The sequence below is a fragment of the Pan paniscus genome, chromosome 4 (assembly GCF_029289425.2).
Source record: "Pan paniscus chromosome 4, NHGRI_mPanPan1-v2.0_pri, whole genome shotgun sequence".
NCBI classification, from domain to species: Eukaryota; Metazoa; Chordata; class Mammalia; order Primates; family Hominidae; genus Pan; species Pan paniscus.
Genome location: NC_073253.2, coordinates 98,452,463 through 98,470,811, shown reverse-complemented (window position 1 = coordinate 98,470,811; position 18,349 = coordinate 98,452,463). Strand labels below are relative to the sequence as shown.

General features: G+C 31.9%; 1 protein-coding gene across 13 annotated transcripts in view; it reads right to left on the bottom strand.

Annotated features, from left to right (window-relative positions):
* Positions 1-18,349, bottom strand: part of PPIP5K2 (diphosphoinositol pentakisphosphate kinase 2) — a 92,549-nt gene that overhangs the window by 26,077 nt on the left and 48,123 nt on the right. For 4 of the 13 annotated variants that reach the window (XM_063604574.1, XM_063604576.1, XM_063604575.1 and 1 more), the window contains exons 20-27: positions 13,394-13,521; positions 12,708-12,822; positions 8,906-9,013; positions 8,700-8,816; positions 6,498-6,665; positions 3,297-3,470; positions 1,960-2,032; positions 278-397 (exon numbers count right to left, since the gene is read on the bottom strand). In XM_063604574.1, the coding sequence (XP_063460644.1) occupies positions 278-397; positions 1,960-2,032; positions 3,297-3,470; positions 6,498-6,665; positions 8,700-8,816; positions 8,906-9,013; positions 12,708-12,822; positions 13,394-13,521 (1,003 nt within the window). Of the gene's footprint in view, positions 1-277; positions 398-1,959; positions 2,033-3,296; positions 3,471-6,497; positions 6,666-8,699; positions 8,817-8,905; positions 9,014-9,770; positions 9,816-12,707; positions 12,823-13,393; positions 13,522-18,349 lie in introns of all 13 variants that reach the window. The other 9 variants (XM_024928808.4, XM_063604580.1, XM_008953687.4 and 6 more) reach the window with 6 other exon arrangements.

Sequence of the window (18,349 nt, the reverse complement as noted above, 5' to 3'; positions counted from 1 at the left end):
ATCAATTATCTAAAAGAAGAATACACATAATACTGTTCTAAGTTTTCCATTTCAACAAACTTATTGTACAAGTACTGTAAATCTAACTACAATTAACTGTCTGATGAAACATGGATCCAAGTTGTAGATAACAGAGAGCACTGATAGTCATTTAGGCAAAAGATGACAGGATTTCACTCGAATCAGTCAGTGGCCTTAGATTTGCCTTTGAGAAATACTGCTCATGGGTGTGTGCATGGGTGTAGGTATGAATCTGTGTGTGCATGTGTGCACATACCATCTATGCAGCCAGAAGAGGTCAGCTTTTTACGATGAGTACGAGCATAATCCTGTAGGTTAGGTGCGCTTGAAGAACCCCCGAGCACCGAGGTGCTAAACAGGCCCGCACAGTGAGACCCTGATGGGAGTTAGAGAAAATACATACACAACGGGTGTTCTTCCATTCACATTGGGAATTCATGCAGCATGCAATTAATATGGCTCTTACCACATATAAGGCAACCTTTGGAAGTGCCTTGAACAGGCTCACAATATTCTTGTAATTTCCTAATGAGGTCAGTTTTAATACAATACTTCTAAACACCACTATCATTTATCATAGGTACAAATGGGGTAATTCAACATTGGATGAAATGTTATCTTTGAGAAAAAAAAATATGTCCATATAATAATTAGACATATACATCCTAAAGTATTAAAAACACTGCCATAAAAATAACTTAGGACAAGAAAGGACTCTGTTAATCAATTTCCAAGGGCAAGCCATATTTAAAGAAAAAAAAAACACCTCTTCTAGCACAAATTAAGTCATATAAAATCAGTATTTTTAATGTATGTCTATAAATGACAAATCTTTCCTGATGCCCCTGAATTAAGAATTACTACTCTTTCTTATGAAATAAAGTATATCAAAATTTATTTATTTGTGAGACCAGGTCCTTTTCAGTCATTCAAGGCCTAAATCACTTTAAATACTTAACAAATGACTTAAGATCTTAATTAATAAGACTCCCAATGAAAAACATTATTAGCAAATAAAACAGCCAGTATAAACTGATGCTCAATTTGTAGCAAAAGTTTTTACATCCAAATAACACCTTCATCACTGGGGAAGGATTAAATAAATTTCTATAAAATATACTATGATACATCAATAAGAAGGAGTAATATATAAATTTCTATAAATATACTGTAGGAATATTAAAAACTATCATTACAAGCTATATGAAATTAAAGAGAGATCCTCAAGTATGTAGGTATCAACAGTTCATATACTTAGTACAGAGATCACAGTACATACATAAACTTACAACGAGATCTGTTTATGCCTTTATTAAACCTATTAGGACAACTATTTACAGAAAATAATACGCCACTATTTCATAGTTTATCAACCATGAGCTTTAAACCAAATGAGTTTAGAAAGGTCTTTTTCAGTTTTGCTTTGAGGGTTAGCAAAGAACCAATTATGTTCTATAGGTTAATAAAGACTGAGACATTAGTTTTGCTTGGTTTTCCTTACGAGCTGCTCAAAGGAAAATTAATATATTCATATAGGGTTTGAAGTATTCTGTACTTTAAAAATATTTTTAATCAGAAAAATGGAAAGTCCCTTTCTGCATGCAATAGCATCTTTTCATCTTTATCAACTGGGAAAATGAAGTTTCCTTCATAAACTAACTTACAGAGTACAAGATTAAAAACTAGCATTGGCAAGTGAACTAAGTGGTTATCATTGCAGGCATCCAAAAGGGTTATGTAACAAAATTAAATGCTATCTCTTCTTCATTTTATCAAAACTTTATTTTGAGTTATACAACTCAACATTTCTGAATTAGTACATATTAAATAAAAACTACAGCATAGCATTTGGTCATGCTTTCACCAAAGAGTTTTACATGTGTGCACAATAGTGAGTTTAAGAAGGGTATGGAACACAATTTCCTTTACACCACATACCTACAGTAGGATTCTGCTTCTGTTCCACAAGAGTTCTCGGTGTTCGCAGGTAATTAGCATTTTCAGATACAACCTGCATAAGGAATCCAAAATAAATGAAGTAAAACAGTAAAATAAATTCATAAGTCTATACTTCATATGCAGCCTGTTCCAGACAGACAAAGGTTAATAAGCTGTATGATAAATATTAGTAGAAATACATAAAACATGAAAGATCATGCAAGATCCCCTTTTGAAGGGAGTCCATTTCATGAGGTCCTTGCAATGAAGTGGTGCGAAGCAGGCATTCAGAATGAAACATCATGTATGAAACAAGACAGATGAAAAGAAGCAATTAAGAGATTGATATAATTTCACTCTTAAAAGAAGCCAAATGCCCACTCTTAAACAGCTCCTGTATTTGAAGGGGGAAAAAACAACTACAAACAAAAGAAAGGACAGACAGAGACTCTTGAGATCACCATACAATTATTGATCCATGCATGGGCTTTATCAGAGTAACCTTTAAATATTCACAGCCTTAATGGATACCATAATCCCTTTTCCTATAGTCAAATGCATTATATTTCCAAAAGGAAACTGCTGAAATTATCAGAAACCTCATGTGTGACAGTAGACCTTCCAATGTAATAGAAATCATGTATATTTTAAGTTTCCAAATGTCATCACAGGAAGTCCTTCTGAAGTCATTTTATTTTGACTCATATTGTTGATGGGCACATATGCAATTGTTCCCTCTTAAAGAGAACATTAAAATATTAGACAGTCCAAAGAAAAACAGACTATGTATTCCTTAAATTAGATACTTCCAAATAATGGAATAATGAGGAAGAAAATTATCAATATTCGATATATCCTGCTAATTAAAACTGGGCCACATAAATTCTGATATTTTAAAAAATGTTTACCTTCTCAGCAAATTCCAAATTGAATCTAATTTTTTCAATTATGGAAGAAAATATTAATACATTTTCTTACAATCAAATTACATAATTTGTTTCTGAAAGTTTTAAAAGACAAGTCAAAAAAGATTTCTTTCATTTTTAAATAATTTTATTAACAAGGTGAAATTCCAGGAGAATAACATCTATTGATTGTTTTAAAATCCTGGATATTTGGAAACTTCTCAGTAAAAATACTAAACACATGCCATGTAAGTGATTTCTTTTCCTTGAATATTGGCAGATATCATTAAGTATTTTTAAATGAACTCAAAATTAAAAAACAGAAGGATTTACTCTGATGTGAAATACAAGGGATTAGATGTCCTCAAAGACAGCTGTTTGTTGCTCTGAATGCAGGGAGGAAAAATGTTTAATGAAGTAAAGTTTAAAAACCTGTTGCCATGAGCCAAAAATACTGGATGTGAAAGCCAATGATTTGGGGGAGACAGGGGAAGAAGTGATTTGTTCCCCTGATCTGCGTCTTCGACGCCCAGTACCCACACCACTGGTATAATGCAGCCAGGTACCAGTACCCTCTGGGCTAGACACACTCAGGGGGCTCTCTTCCTGGAAGTGAGAAAGGGGGCAAAAAAAAAAAAAAAAAAAAGCAGAGCATGCAAAGTTAGATACAACAGAGCCAAATGATCAGAAAGAAAAAAAAATACAGTTTGTTCATATTTGCTTATTAATTTTTTTAAAAAACCATTAAACAGCAATTTGGGAGCCAAATATTTCACTATTTGAGAATTTGATAGGAATGACTAATAAATCTAATTGTATGTGATAACAATTATGGAAATATTTTATTACCTTAAAAGACATAAAATACTTATACTGCTTCATAATTGTCCCTTCCCTGTTAAAACTGGAAATATTTTAGTAAGTTTCTTTTTTTAGCAACTTTTAAAATATACAGGTTTTCTGCTTAATTTAAGATATTCAAAAGATTTTGTGCTATTTTGGGTGAATTTTTCAACCCGAGACACTAAAGAATTGTGCAAAGGATCAAAGGGATTTCAATATACATAACTTAGAAAACTAAATCTGTCTCCCTGACATATTTAAAAAATTCAGAAATCATAAGATGGACTCAAATTTCACCTGTTTATACTTTCAAGCTATCTATTTGCCCCCTCCAGAGATATTTAGAGATTCAGTAGGCAAAACATGCAGCAAACATTCTCATTTTACATGTTTGCATGTTCAGGTTTCAGAGAGTGAGGACAGAGTAAAATCTACTTGCACAAAATGAAGAGAACAGTCTTTTTCTCTGTGTGTCTTTTGGAAGTACAAACTTCTTATATCCATGGAGATGATGGACGCTGGAAAAAGTCTTCAAGATTTTACTTGAGTAATTTACCTTATGGAAGTAAAAGTTTAGCATGGCATAGAAATAATCTCTTGAAATCAACTAAGTATTTATGAGAAAAAGGTTTATAAATGTGTTTTGCGTTTTAAAGATTAACAAGGGCAGTGATTTTGTTAGAGGTTTTATAAATATAGATGAGTTGCAAAATGAAGACTTACAATACATTTTGCTGTATTCAGTGTTATATAGGCTTTTTGGAGGGCAGAGGAGAGGGTTTAATGGTGAAATTCTGAATAATTTGATGAACTATAGATTGCTTATTCAATAACACATCAAAATCACTGCCCTCACACAAATAGTAGTGTAGGTTATATTAATTAATATAGCTTATTTCCCAAATTTTCTGAAATTAAGGATACCTGAACATAATCCCAGATTTTTCATTTTTTCCATTAAGTTATAACAGAACAAATAATTCCAAGTTCTATAATTGTTAAATACCCTCTTTAATAACCCTTTTCTTTTGTAATTAAAATATCACATTCAAGGGAACCTTAACGACTATATGATTTCCATTATAAAGTTATAAGGATCTACTTTATGGACAGATTTTTGCCTATACAAAATTGTCAAACTGGAGCACATATATATTTGAAATTTGAGAATCATAAAACACATATATTTGTATAATTCGGGGCTGTAGAAATGAGCACAATTCTTTTCGTTGTTTTTATTCTCACCCATCAAATGCTAAAAAATGCTATACCTAATTCTTCAGAACTGGCATATTTAAATAATGTTTTTTTCTAAAAGTTGATGGTTCTATCTTAATTTCTTCCTTTACACACATATACACATATATATGTATATATGTGTGTGTATTTATTTATTTATTTTTTTTTTTGAGACAGAATCTCGCTCTGTTGCTCAGGCTGCAGTGCAGTCAGGGGGGTGATCTCGGCTCACTGCAACCTCCGCCTCCCAGGTTCAAGTGGTTCTCCTGCCTCAGCCTCCCAAGTAGCTGGGATTACAGGCCGGCACTACCAAGCCCAGCTAATTTTTATATTTTTAGTAGAGACGGGGTTTCACCATATTGGCCAGGCTGCTCTTGAACTCCTGACCTCAGGTGATCCACCCACCTCGGCCTCCCAAAGTGCCGGGTTTACAGGCATGAGCCACCATGCCAGGCCCCTCTTCCTTTATACTTTTACTAGAGCATTTAGAAAACAGTTAGAAGCACTGACCTCAATCAGTGCTGGGAGACTCATCCTACAGAAAACAGAGATAACCCCAAATAAAACTTATTTAAAGTATTAAAAATGTATACAGGTGCTAAAGCTTTATTTAACAAGTTTCATTCTAACTGCTAAACTTTCCTTTTAAATGTTACTTTATTAATTATTTAAGTGTTTTTCTATTAGAGAGCATAAGAATTATTCTAACCTATTTATTGATCTTAATATAAAGGTAAAATTTTTTATTATATTATCAAACATTCAAATTCCTATATAGACTTTGCAATTAGGCTAACAATTTAGAATTTCATTTCTTTACCTATAGTATCACTTGAATCAGTTATTGCTAAAGCATCTCCAGCAAATGTTCTCTACTTTTTTTTTTTTTTTGGGAGAGTCTTGCTCTGTTGCCCAGGCTGGAGTGCGGTGGCATGATCTTAGCTCACTGCAAGCTCTGTCTCCTGGGTTCACGTCATTCTCCTGCCTCAGCCTCCTGAGTAGCTGGGACTACAGGTGCCCGCCACCATACATGGCTAATTTTTTGTATGTTTAGTAGAGACGGGGGTTTCACTATGTTAACCAGGATGGTCTCGATCTCCTGACCTCATGATCCACCCGCCTAGGCCTCCCAAAGTGCTGGGATTACAGGCATGAGCCACCATGCCCGGCTTGCTCTCTAACTAAAATTATTCTTGATCTATTAAATCAGGCTTTTTAAAAAATTTCATTATTGAAGATCAGCCTAATGTAAATATTCCTAATGTAACAAGACAAAAAAAAAAGCATTCATTTTTCAAGTTCCTAGAAACAGCTTATTTTATATTTGCATTCTTTTTTTATGAAAACTATATGTAAAGCTCAACATTCTAAAGCTAATCTATTTTTGAACTGCCTCTATATTTTTTGTAACTTATTTAAAAATAGATTGAATAACATTTAAAAATTTGTTGGTTTCCCAAGCTCTACAATTAAAGCTGTATTTTCTTTTCTGTTTTATTAAAATATAGTTAGTTTACTGTATGAAAAATGTGTTCTGATACATATACTTACATCATTTGTAGCCATCTTCCTAGATCTTGGAAGTGGAGACTTCCTGTGTATATGAATTGGCTCTGATACCATTGGTTTAAACAATATCACAGCTCGATCAACTTCATCTCTTTTAGAAGTATGTGGTTCATCATCATTATCAATTTTAAAAGGTCTCCTGCCTTCATTCTGTGAGCAAAGAATATAAAACACTTTTACTATTCAGATTTAAGAAATCTCTTCTGATGAACAGATTCAACTACCACTGGTAGAGGTACTTGAAATACATATACAAATTTGTTTACTCAGATGAATTAACATTAATTGAACTCTTCTAACAGCTTAGTATTATGCTGTGTACTATGAGGGAAAAGGCAGAGTCTCTGAGTTCAAAAATACATATACTCTATGGATAAATTAAACAGTAAAATGACAATTAAAAAACCACATAAGACTAAGCATTTAATTACATTTCATCAAGTGCAAGAATAAATAAACAATAATAATAAATGACAGTAAGAAATAATAGAGATGAGCTTTGTTATATAGGAGTCTCATCAACCTGAGCACGAACTAAACAGCACTTGTATTTATATATTTTAGAATATTTAAATCTATTCCAAATATTTCTAATAAATGTGATAACTGCATTAAAAGTAATAATCATTCAGTGACTCATTAAGCATTTACTAAGTGTATAACATGTGCCATGAATTGTACTAGGACACAGATGAATAAGACACAATCCCAGATTGCAAGAATCCTCCAACATAGTATGGGAGACAGGCAAGCTAAAAATTTTTATATCAAATATCCAACTATAAGATAATGCATACATTGGACCATAGTAATACAGTAAAACACATATTTTAAAGCAATAAGAACGCACAAACTAAAACTAAATGCAACTATATTGATGAACCTCATAAACATAATATTGGCCAAAAGAAAATAAACTGAGTACATAAAAACCCTCATCAAATTAAGGGTTACAGAGAATAAAAAGGCACTTCTTTAATCAAATAAGGGATATCCAAAACTTGAAGGGATCATCACAGTTAATAATAAGACACTGAAAGATAAGAATGTCCACTATCACTAAATCTATTCATCATTCATAGATGATGTTATGATCATATACATAAAAAATCCAAATGACTCTAAGGGTAAATTATTAGAATGAATAACAGCATATATCAAGTTATAAGTTTGCTAGCTATAAAATTTTTATACAAAACTGAGTTAAAATTTAATATGACAAAACAAAAAATGAAATTTAAATAAATCATAAATGAAATTTAATTTATCATAAATAAATCATTTATGACAGCATAAAAAACTATAAAGGAACTAGGAATTAATATGACAAAGATGGTGAAAAACAATTATTTGGTGCAAAAGTAATTGTGGTTTTTGCTATTATTTTTAATGAAAAAATAATGATTTTATCAAAAAATATATAGTTAAATAAACTCAGAAATATACCAAGTCCTTAGACTAGAAGACCCAATACTGAAAAAGTATCATTTTTCTCCAAATTGATCTGCAGAGAAGTGGTAATCTCAATCAAAATCTCAAAGAGTCTTTAGAATATTATAAAATGATTATAAAATTTATATGAAAATGCATGAAACATGAAATATTCAACATAATCTTTAAGAACAACAAAGCTGGAGGAGTTCTGTACTCAATATCAATATTTATTATAAAGCTATAATAATTAAGACTGTGGTACTGGTAGAGAGAGAGACAAATAGAGCAATCAAGTAAGACTAAAAATTCAGAAACCAACCAATCAAAATACAGACACAATATATGTCTGCAGTATCAGATGTAGTACTATAGGCGGCAGAAAAAGTATGAACTCTTGAATCTATGATACTGGGGCTTAGTTATTCATAGAGCGAAGACAACAAAACTGGACTGCACATCACATGTACTACATCCAAAAAAGTCAATTTTGGTGAATTAAAGGTTTAAGGTTATCCATTCTAAACATGGCCTTAAAATTCAAACAATCTAAACAAAAGATAAAATTCCTAAGTATTCCAATATGCATAAAAGTATAGTCTATACAAATCACACTTTAAAAAATTTAAACCATTTTCCTGCTTAGAAGTTGAAATAAGAATTATTTATAGTACATTATAAAAATCTCTTATAGAAACCTCATGAAAATCTAGAACTGTAGTAACTAAGCACTGAGAGTTCCACCTTCATTACCTCTCTGGAAGCTGGTCTATATCCATAGCCAGATGGCAAATTTTTGTCTTCTTCACAACCTTTGGCTCCCGGACTAAAGTGTAATTCAACATGAAAGCGTTCTTCTGAGGAAAGATCCTAAGAAATATGACAGAACATTTTCAAAATGAGAAACTTTAAGCTCTTTATTTATGTCTGGTAAAACACAAATCAAGAGCTCTGTTTACCTTATTAGGATCCTCATAAAGCATGATAACAATCTGAGTCATGTAGTTGAGCTCATTGACAACGTTTAAATAATCCATAGCTCGTTTCCACTGTTCATCCTTTGATTCCTGAACAAAAGATACATGTGGTAAGCATTTTCTCAAACTGTGTTACTTGAAAGTCACTTTATTGTCACTATGGTAGCTTGTTTAATCCTAGTGATACCACATAAAGTGAATACTTATTATATGCAAAATTTTAAAAAATAATTCCACTACATTTAAAAGTCTTAGTATGTTATTTAAGCTTGTTTTGATAAAATATTTTTAAAATCTCTACAAGTTTGAGTATCCCTAACTTGAAAATCCAAAATCCAAAACCCTCCAAAATTCAAAACTTTTTGAGCACTAACATGACACTCGAAGGAAATACTCATTGGAGAATTTTGGGTTTTCAGATTAGGGATGCTAAACCAGTAAGTATAATGCAAATATTCCAAAATCCAAAAACAATTCCAAATTCCAAAAAACTTCTAGTCTCAAGCACTTCAGATAAGAGATATTCAACCTATATTAGAAGTTCTAGTGGTAACCTTTTTTAACCGCTTATACAAAATGAAAAATAAATAATTTCTTGAAATATGACAAACACTAATGAATTCTGAGGGTAAGAGACCGTTTTTAACTTTGTTAAGTTCCAAAGTACCTAGTATAGTATCATATTTCATAACCACAGAATACTATCCTATAACAGGAATGCCATTTTTTTCCCACCATCATATAGTTCATGTATGCAATACAGGCCTATCAACAAGTATCCCTATTACACTGAAGTGATATTCAAAAATCAGAAGAAGGAGGCATATGTAAATTCTATTGATCTTACCATCTCCTTCACCATTCCTCCATCTTCATTCTGAGAATCATTGGTCTTTAAACATGTAATCATAGAGCATCAGAACTGAAAAGGATCTTAGAGAACATGTACTACAAGCATTCAAAGTAGAAAATTCTATCTGAAAAGGCAAAACTACTCAAAGTAAAGTCTATAGTCAACAGTTAACAGGATCTACTTAAATTATACGTACATCACAGATAAATTTCCTTTGTTGTATACTATGTAATTACATTACAAATATATAAAAGCACAACATTTCCTTTTTGTATACACTAAGAGTATACAATATTATGGACTTTAGTACAGAATGCACCTTGTTTTAAAAGCAAATTATAAGACCACACATTGACTGTATGCTTTTTCAAATTCAGCGTGTATTTTATTTCTATTTTAGACATTATACATTCCGTGTGTGTGTGTGCGCACATGCGCGTGTGCAAGTTTAGGAGGTAGTATGTGAAAAGATGTATTTTTTTCAAAATTGATAAGGGAAAACATAAATTAGCATTACTGAGTTTCACTAAATGTAAGTTAGCACAAATGATGAGTTTAAATACTGAAAATTTTCATTAGGTGAACAGATCATTGATCTTGTGATTTTGTGATACTCCAGTATTAAGAACACCATTTAATATCTAACTCAGTGTTGCAGTTATAGATTTTGCTAGGTCTTCTCTAATAAATAGATAAAATTAAGTAATATTTAGTAGTAACTTCCAGAACGTAATTAATATGTAAGAAGACACAAAAATATCTTTTTAAATTAAGGCCCCGTTACACATATTCCTGAAATCTTATTTATAATCTTAGTTCCTTAACAAACTTTACAAATAATTCTACAAAAAGATTTTACCCCGTCCATTCTGAATAATTAAAAATTACAAAGGGGAATATACTGAGTAAGATTTTAATTATATTACTTACAGATTCTTACAAGGATAATAAGAGTTGGGATAATGAAAACAAAACATTTTGGCAGACTTTAATTTTCACCTTAGTAAATACATGTAATTATTTTTCCCCCTGGAAGCACTGATTTTTAAAATAATGAAGTTGTTCAGTTTTTGTTTTAGAAATGTAGCCTGAATTCAATATATGCCCAAAAAACTCTAGATCCACAGCTACCACCCTAGTCCAAATGACATCTTTTTGAACCACTGTAATAATTTCCTAACTGGTTTCCTCATACCCACTTTTCACCTATCTGCTGTCCACACAACAACCAAAGCCACCCATTTCCCTGCTTAAAACCTTTAAATGGCTTCCCAATCCAATTAGAATACAAGGCACTGGCTCTTCAACCATATCTGCTGTCATTTTATCCAATACTTACTACTATTCTCCAACTACAGGCTTTCTATCAGTTCCTATATTACTCATGTTCTTTATACCCTCTATGTATGTCAAAAAGGACCATGTAAGAGATGTATCGCTCCTCTTCACAAACAATTCCATCAATACTACTGGATATACAAGCTTTTGCCTTGCTAATTAAGGGTCATTTTTTTTCCCACTAATCCACATACTTATGTAAGGATGTCACTTTTCTATTCTTTAGTGGGACAAAGAAGAAACAAAAAACCAGAAGAAAGAACATATGGATTTGGAATTTTAATTGGAATAGAACTTTGAAACACCCTTAGGATCACTTTGATAATAATTACTCTCAAGGACCAGTAATAAGATTGATTAGGAAACAGACATATACCAAATCATCACTATATATGTCACTGCCCTTCTTTTAAAAGTACATTAAGAAAACAAAATTGAGTTTTCTTTTATAGATCACTTTCTACACAGACGTGCACAGATGTGTATACCAATATACACACAGAAAAATAAAAGAACATTCTTATCTTTTGGCTAGTTTAGAGATGACTGATTTAGATGAGATTCTGGACTTCAAGTAGTATTACTGTATTACAGCATGGCACTGAGTGGAGGGGGTGACACTGAGGGAGATATGAAGTGAGTTTTGTATGTGGGAAGAATACAAATTACTGTGGCAAATAGGTATCACTGTGGCAGATTTTGTGTTTTCCAAAGATGGCTGACATACACATTCAATGCTACATACTCTTCTTACAATAGGACAGGGACACTCAGCCCATCTGGTACTGTGGGTTGTTTCCTCTCCTTCTGAACCTGGATGAACCTCTGTGATTGCCTCAACCAAGAGAGCACAGCAGAAGTGATGCTACATGATTTTAGAAGTTAGGGCATAAAAATGCCATGCACTTGCACCTTGCTCTCATAGGAAGCTCACTCCTGGAACTCAGGTGCAATATTTTGAGGAAGCAGGCCACATGAAGAGGCCAGATGTAGGTGTTCTGCTTGATAACCGCAGCTGAGGTCCCAGCTGACAGCCAACATGAAGCACCAAACATGAGAGAAAACCCTTGAGATTATTTGAGACCCAGCCACTGTCTGACTACAACCTCATGAGACTCTAAGAGAAACTTCATAATTGATCCTAGTCAACACTCTAAACTGTATGAGATAAAAATGAAATGACTGTGGTTGTTTTAAGCCACTAAGTCTTGGTATGTCATTACATAATAGTGGATAATAGTAGATAGTACATAATAGTAGATCAGTGGTACAATGTCTAACCAAACACCAAGTTCCATCAATTCTGACCCCTAAATGACTCAAATTCATCAGGCTTCTCTTTACTGCCACCAGTCTATAAAATCACCTAAAATACTTTATATTATTGTTTGCTTAAATGTATCTTCTCTGAAGAGAACATCTTTATCCCTAAAATCTAGCAAAATGCTTGGTATATAGTAGTCCCTTGAAAGACGACATTAAGTAGTAAAACTTAAGGATGAATTACTAAAATTTCACAGTAAAAATAGCAGTTAGTGATTTAATTACAAAATTAAATATATTTGTTAGACTGAAATAACTTCTTCTACTTACATTGCATAAGGCACCATAGCGAAGAATAGACAGCAAAGAATGTACATGACTTTCACTGGTAAAATATAATCTAGTACGAACATGACGTTCAGGAGACAGAACACCTCTAGAATACCTAAAATTAGAAGCAGTGTTCAAACATAACCATATAATCAAAAACTCACTAAATATTGAAATTATTTTCTAAAATTAAATTTAATTTCACTAGAAGTAAAAGACCACAAAAATCTATTATTCTTCCAACCACAATAGAGAATTTATCTTAGTATATATTCTTCTAACATGACGCAAACTATAACTAACTAGGACCTCTGAGAGTAGTCAAAGAATAGACTTAATATTAGTCAAGTACACTGTAAATAGGTTATTTTATCTCCTTTAGTAGCAATGACAGAGGTTATAGACCTAAAGATGCTCACAGACATTAATGCTGCTAAATGGGGTACACATTGATGGTCCATGTGAACGATGACCTATATTCCCTTTTCCCCACTCACCTTAGTTTTCTCTAAAGTGGAGCCAAAAATAACTTTGGTTGGAAGTTAATAGAAATACCTAGGTAATACTATTTTCACAGTATGCCAATGACACACTTCTGACTTCATAGGACCATCAAAGTATAATTTAAATTTGAAGTATGCAAAAATAGATGCCTAGAGATTTAAATAACCAGTACAGTTTCTTACACAGGATGAAGTTTATTTACAGTGTCATCATCTTGTGTCCTCTGAAGGTCTGAGCGAATTTTTCTAACCAGAGGAGTACAGTAGCCTTTGGCAATCTCCAGTTTTTCAGCTTTAGTTATACCATATTCCTGAGCAAAAAATACATGACATTAGAAAAAGGATATAATGACAAAGTACTCTAAAAAAATACACTCCTAAATTAGTCTAGTGAGAGACAAATATTTTATCAAGCCTTTTTTGAACATTGGATAACTCCGAGTTTGCATTTTTTGCAACTGCAAATGTATGATTTTCAAACTATTAAGTATAATTGGAAGGATTTTGTGGTGGAACTGAACAAAAGCCAGTAATTTCTGAAGGCAGAGAATGAATGGGTGAATGTAATTTTTATGACTAGTATTCACTAAATCAGTGGTTTTAAATGTAAAAACAACCCTAAAAGAAAGGTGGATTAAGGCCACAAACACTAAAGCACAATATGTAATAAATATATGAAAAAAATTAAACCTTGAGATTTCTGTCTTTCCAAATGTCAAAGATTTAAAAGACTAACACATTCTTCAAAAGGCTTTGGCCAATATTTTTAAAGTTTTAACTGGAAGTGAGCAAAGATTCCATGAAATTATCAAATTTAATGACATAATCATTATGAGTTAATTGGATTTGTAAGGAATTAGCACAATGTGAAGTGTCCAGAAAACATGGCAATTTTAAGAGTAATTGCAATGAAAATTATAGTTCAAAGCAGTAGAAGAGGAGAAAGGAAGAAGGCAGAAAAGTGGGGGTAGAGTGGGAAAGAGGGAGAAAAGGGAAGAGGGAAGAAACACATATACCTTCTCTCTCCAAGTTCATTCTAGGATATTTCAACTTAAAGGCTATTTCCTGCTACTAGATACCTCCAGACAGATTCACATGGAATAACATCAGTACAGACAATAGATCTCAAAACTGCCTAATAAAGAAAATGCTGACTGATTACAGATGAAAGACCTAGGAAAACAGGACTTCCTGGGGTCATTTACCTTAAACTAAAGCTAAGGTGGTTCAATAATCTTGCCAATGTAGGTGACTATATAGTGAATATGCAACTGTGTATTTATGTGTAAACAAAAGAAAAATGTTGGAATTAAAAAATCATCAGGGAAATAATTTTTTTTAAAATTTGTTATTAGCAAGATGTGAGGAAACAGGGATTTTCATACACTGCTGGTCTGGGTAAAAACTGATTAAAGATTTCTGGAGCTACAGAAATGATCTTGAATGAATGGAAAGACATGTGTAAAGAGAGTGAAACAAATTTTAAAAGTCTAGATTTCCAAAGACAAGTTGGTTAAATAAATTATTCTTACATTCACACCACTCAGCCATTGGGAATAATAATGTATATATAGCTTTATTGGCATGGAAAGAAGTTCTTTATGCTAAATGAAGGAAAAAATTAGGTTGTAAAATAGTATGCTTTATCTGATTGAGTTTTCGTAAAGAATGTATTTGCTATATATACGCATTTATGGAAGCAATTATATGTAAATAAATTTAAGGAAAGAGGCCTTTAGGAATATTCCAAAACATTGATATGTTTTTCTTTTGTTGGTAATGTTATAGTAATTTTTTTGCTCTATCTGTATTTTCTAGTTTTATTACAAAGATCTATTACTTTTATAATCAAGAAATTTCTCTCTTCAAAACAGTGACATATTTTGCTCATCTGCCTCTATCAACTAGGACCAAACAATTTTTTAGATATGCAAGTTCTCATATGTAGTTTCAATATTTGTGCCACAAATAGAACTGATTAAAATACCAGCTAAGGTGACTTGAAAGCTTTCTATGGTGATTTCAATGAGAATGTCATTGAACTGTCTTTGGGAAATGCTACTATAAAGAACTGTCTGCATTTCATAATCTACAGATAACCAAAGAAAACATCTTTAAACTTCAATTAATATGTGTCATCTCAATTAATATAATTTTAATATCAAATTTAGTCTTTAAATGTTTTTATTTACCACTATACCACCATGGCTATAAAGCATCATTTTTAAACCAGGGCCCCAATTTTCTGAGGATTAAGCCTGGTTAAAAAGTGAAAATTTGATTCTATTGTAGCATAAACACCTATCAGAACTAGTTTAACTGTTAAAATAACTAAAATAGACCATATGCATCATTTAAGCCTAGAAATGATTGGAATTACATAATTCACATAGCACAGACATAAAAATCAATCAATCAATGTAAGAGTAGAAACTGATTTTTTAAGGCATAGTATCATTTTGAAGTACACCAGAACATATGTATATACATTTCTCTTTCACAGTGGTACCCTGTTAATCTACATTAAATTATTCTAAACAAGTTAAAACTTTGTATTATTTGGCTGAGTCAAGTCTTGAAGCTGGAAATATTATTTGCTTGAGAACTATGTAGGCAAAATTTTATTTTTTTCCATTACAAACCACATTTTCATTATAAATTACTGCAAATATGTTTATAATTGTTAGTTATATTTTTGGTGATTGAAAATACCTGCCTTCTGTCCACAGTTTTTGTATTTACGAGGCCTAAAGTAACAAAGCAAGATAATATTTATTGAACTGATTCAACACTCTGAAAAAAAAAATCCAAAGTTTCTGTTACAATAAAGATTGTCATATGAAAAAGTTAGGGAGATAAACCCAAAGTTGTCCTCTCCTCAATATATAAAATAATCTCAGGACACCAGGGAAGCATATAAAAAGACCTTTTGTTTTAAAACTATGAATTTACCAAAAATAGAACTGATTTATGTAAACTTGGGCATAATTTTATCTGAAGAGTCAAACAATTTAAAAAATAACTTATCCAAGAAAAATAATTTTAGAGTTGTCTTCAAATAAATTCTCAGACCGTCATGAAAATCTAACCTAATTGCAGCAAAGAGAATCACCATAACATACTGAGAACAGCTGAGCTTGAAGAATTACTTTGATAGATACAAATGGTGACTCAACTCCTTCGTAACATACTAATCTTTAGTGCTTCTTCCGGTATTTAAAAAAATTTATTATGAATTTATTTAAGTTACAAGGACATAGTGAGAAATGTCTTCAACTATATAAACAATACACCTGAAATACATACACCATGTAAGGAGGAGAAATGACCATCTACAATACTGTTAACACTTGAGTTTTCTTTTTGGCTCAACTCTCAGAGACTAATTTTTCATTCCCAGTTGTAAAATATTTAGTATATATAATGGAAACAGTAGAGGGGTGAGATTAAATAAGCAATGCAATGGCACAGACATGGTTATGCTAAAGATTAGACAAAGCATTGTGTATTTAGCCTCTGAGTAGGTGATACATTTAGATATACTGACAGCCCACCTTGAAAAGTGCTTATAGCTGCCATAAATATCTTAAAGTCTTGTATTCACAGCTAATTGTTAAAAAGCATACTTACAAAACCAAAACATTTTTATTATGCAAAATAAAACTTGTCTTTTACAGAATAAAACTTAACCTTTTTCATTTGCTAAATGAAAGAAATTGTCAGGGAATGAGTCCTGTTTCCTAAGTAAATGTTTCCTAAAGGCCTAAAGACGTATTCGTAAAGTCTGAGATATTTTCATACTCTTCTAAAAATAATTTTTAAAATCACAGATTCATACAATATACCTAAAATTGTCTATATTATATATCTGATCAAATATATAGTTCTCTTTCATGTTGAAGAAACAAGCTAATTGTTAACACGTATACAAATACCTATAGGTAAGTTGTACAATTGTATGAATTCTCAGTTTTTCAAAATCTATAGGTTTTCCTGTACTGTCTATGAATATTAGGAAAGGGACAGTTATTCTAACCATTCTTATACATGTGTATTTATAAGTTAGGCTTTTTGAACTTTTTTTTCATAATCTTTATCTTTTTCATGTATTTAATATTTTCCTGCTTTCAAACTTTATGCAGTCCACAGTTGGAATATCTGATCTACTCCAACCTCCTCTTTACAATATCCAAATAATCTTGTACTGAGTTGAAAAAAGGTCCAAAAGTGACATCTGGAACTTTGTTCTTCTAACATAGTCCGGATATCAATATGTTTTGCCACTTACCCCTTTATTATCAATCCAATTCTCTGCTTAATTGCATTTTACTTATTTGAATTCTTGTTACACCTTTATTTTTATTCTCCTATAATGAAAAGACCCATGTCCCCCAAAAGAACAACTATGTATATCTTGACCTCGAAACATTATTTTCAAAATACTTTTGCATAAAGTAAAAAGACTTGCAAAAAATTTTATATAAGACCGTAACTCTTTATGTGTTACTCTCCACATATTTCCATATAGAGATGGCAGATGCAAAACAGGTGTTCAATAAATACTTAATTGATTTATTCCATACTGTTTTCCATTCTTTAGTTTGTTCACATATTATTATTCTCTAAGAGTATCAATTCTTAAATTAAAAAAAAACTTTACTACCTTCTTATGGCAGTGAAATACTCTGTATGCTACTGTGATGATACATGTCATTATAAATTTGCCCAAACCCATATGTACAACACCAAGAGTGAACCCTAATGGACTATGGACTCTGGGTGATGTGTCAATGTAGGTTCATCAGTTATAACAAATGCACCATTCTTGTGGGGGACAATCATAATGCGGGGGAGGACGTGCTATGTACGGAGGCAGGGGCATATGGGAAATCTTTGTACCTTCTGTTTGATTTTGCTGTGAACATAAAACTGCTCTAATAAATATAGTCTACTAAAAAAAGTCACTGTAGTCAAACTATTAGAAAATCAAATAATGTGATCAATATAACCATAAAAACCTTAAAATATAAATTCATAATTACCTAATTTCCTGTTTAAAGTTACTGGTTTTCCAAGGACATGAAAACCAACTACCTTTTTATCCACCAACAGACATTTTAAAAGTATTTTTTCAATATT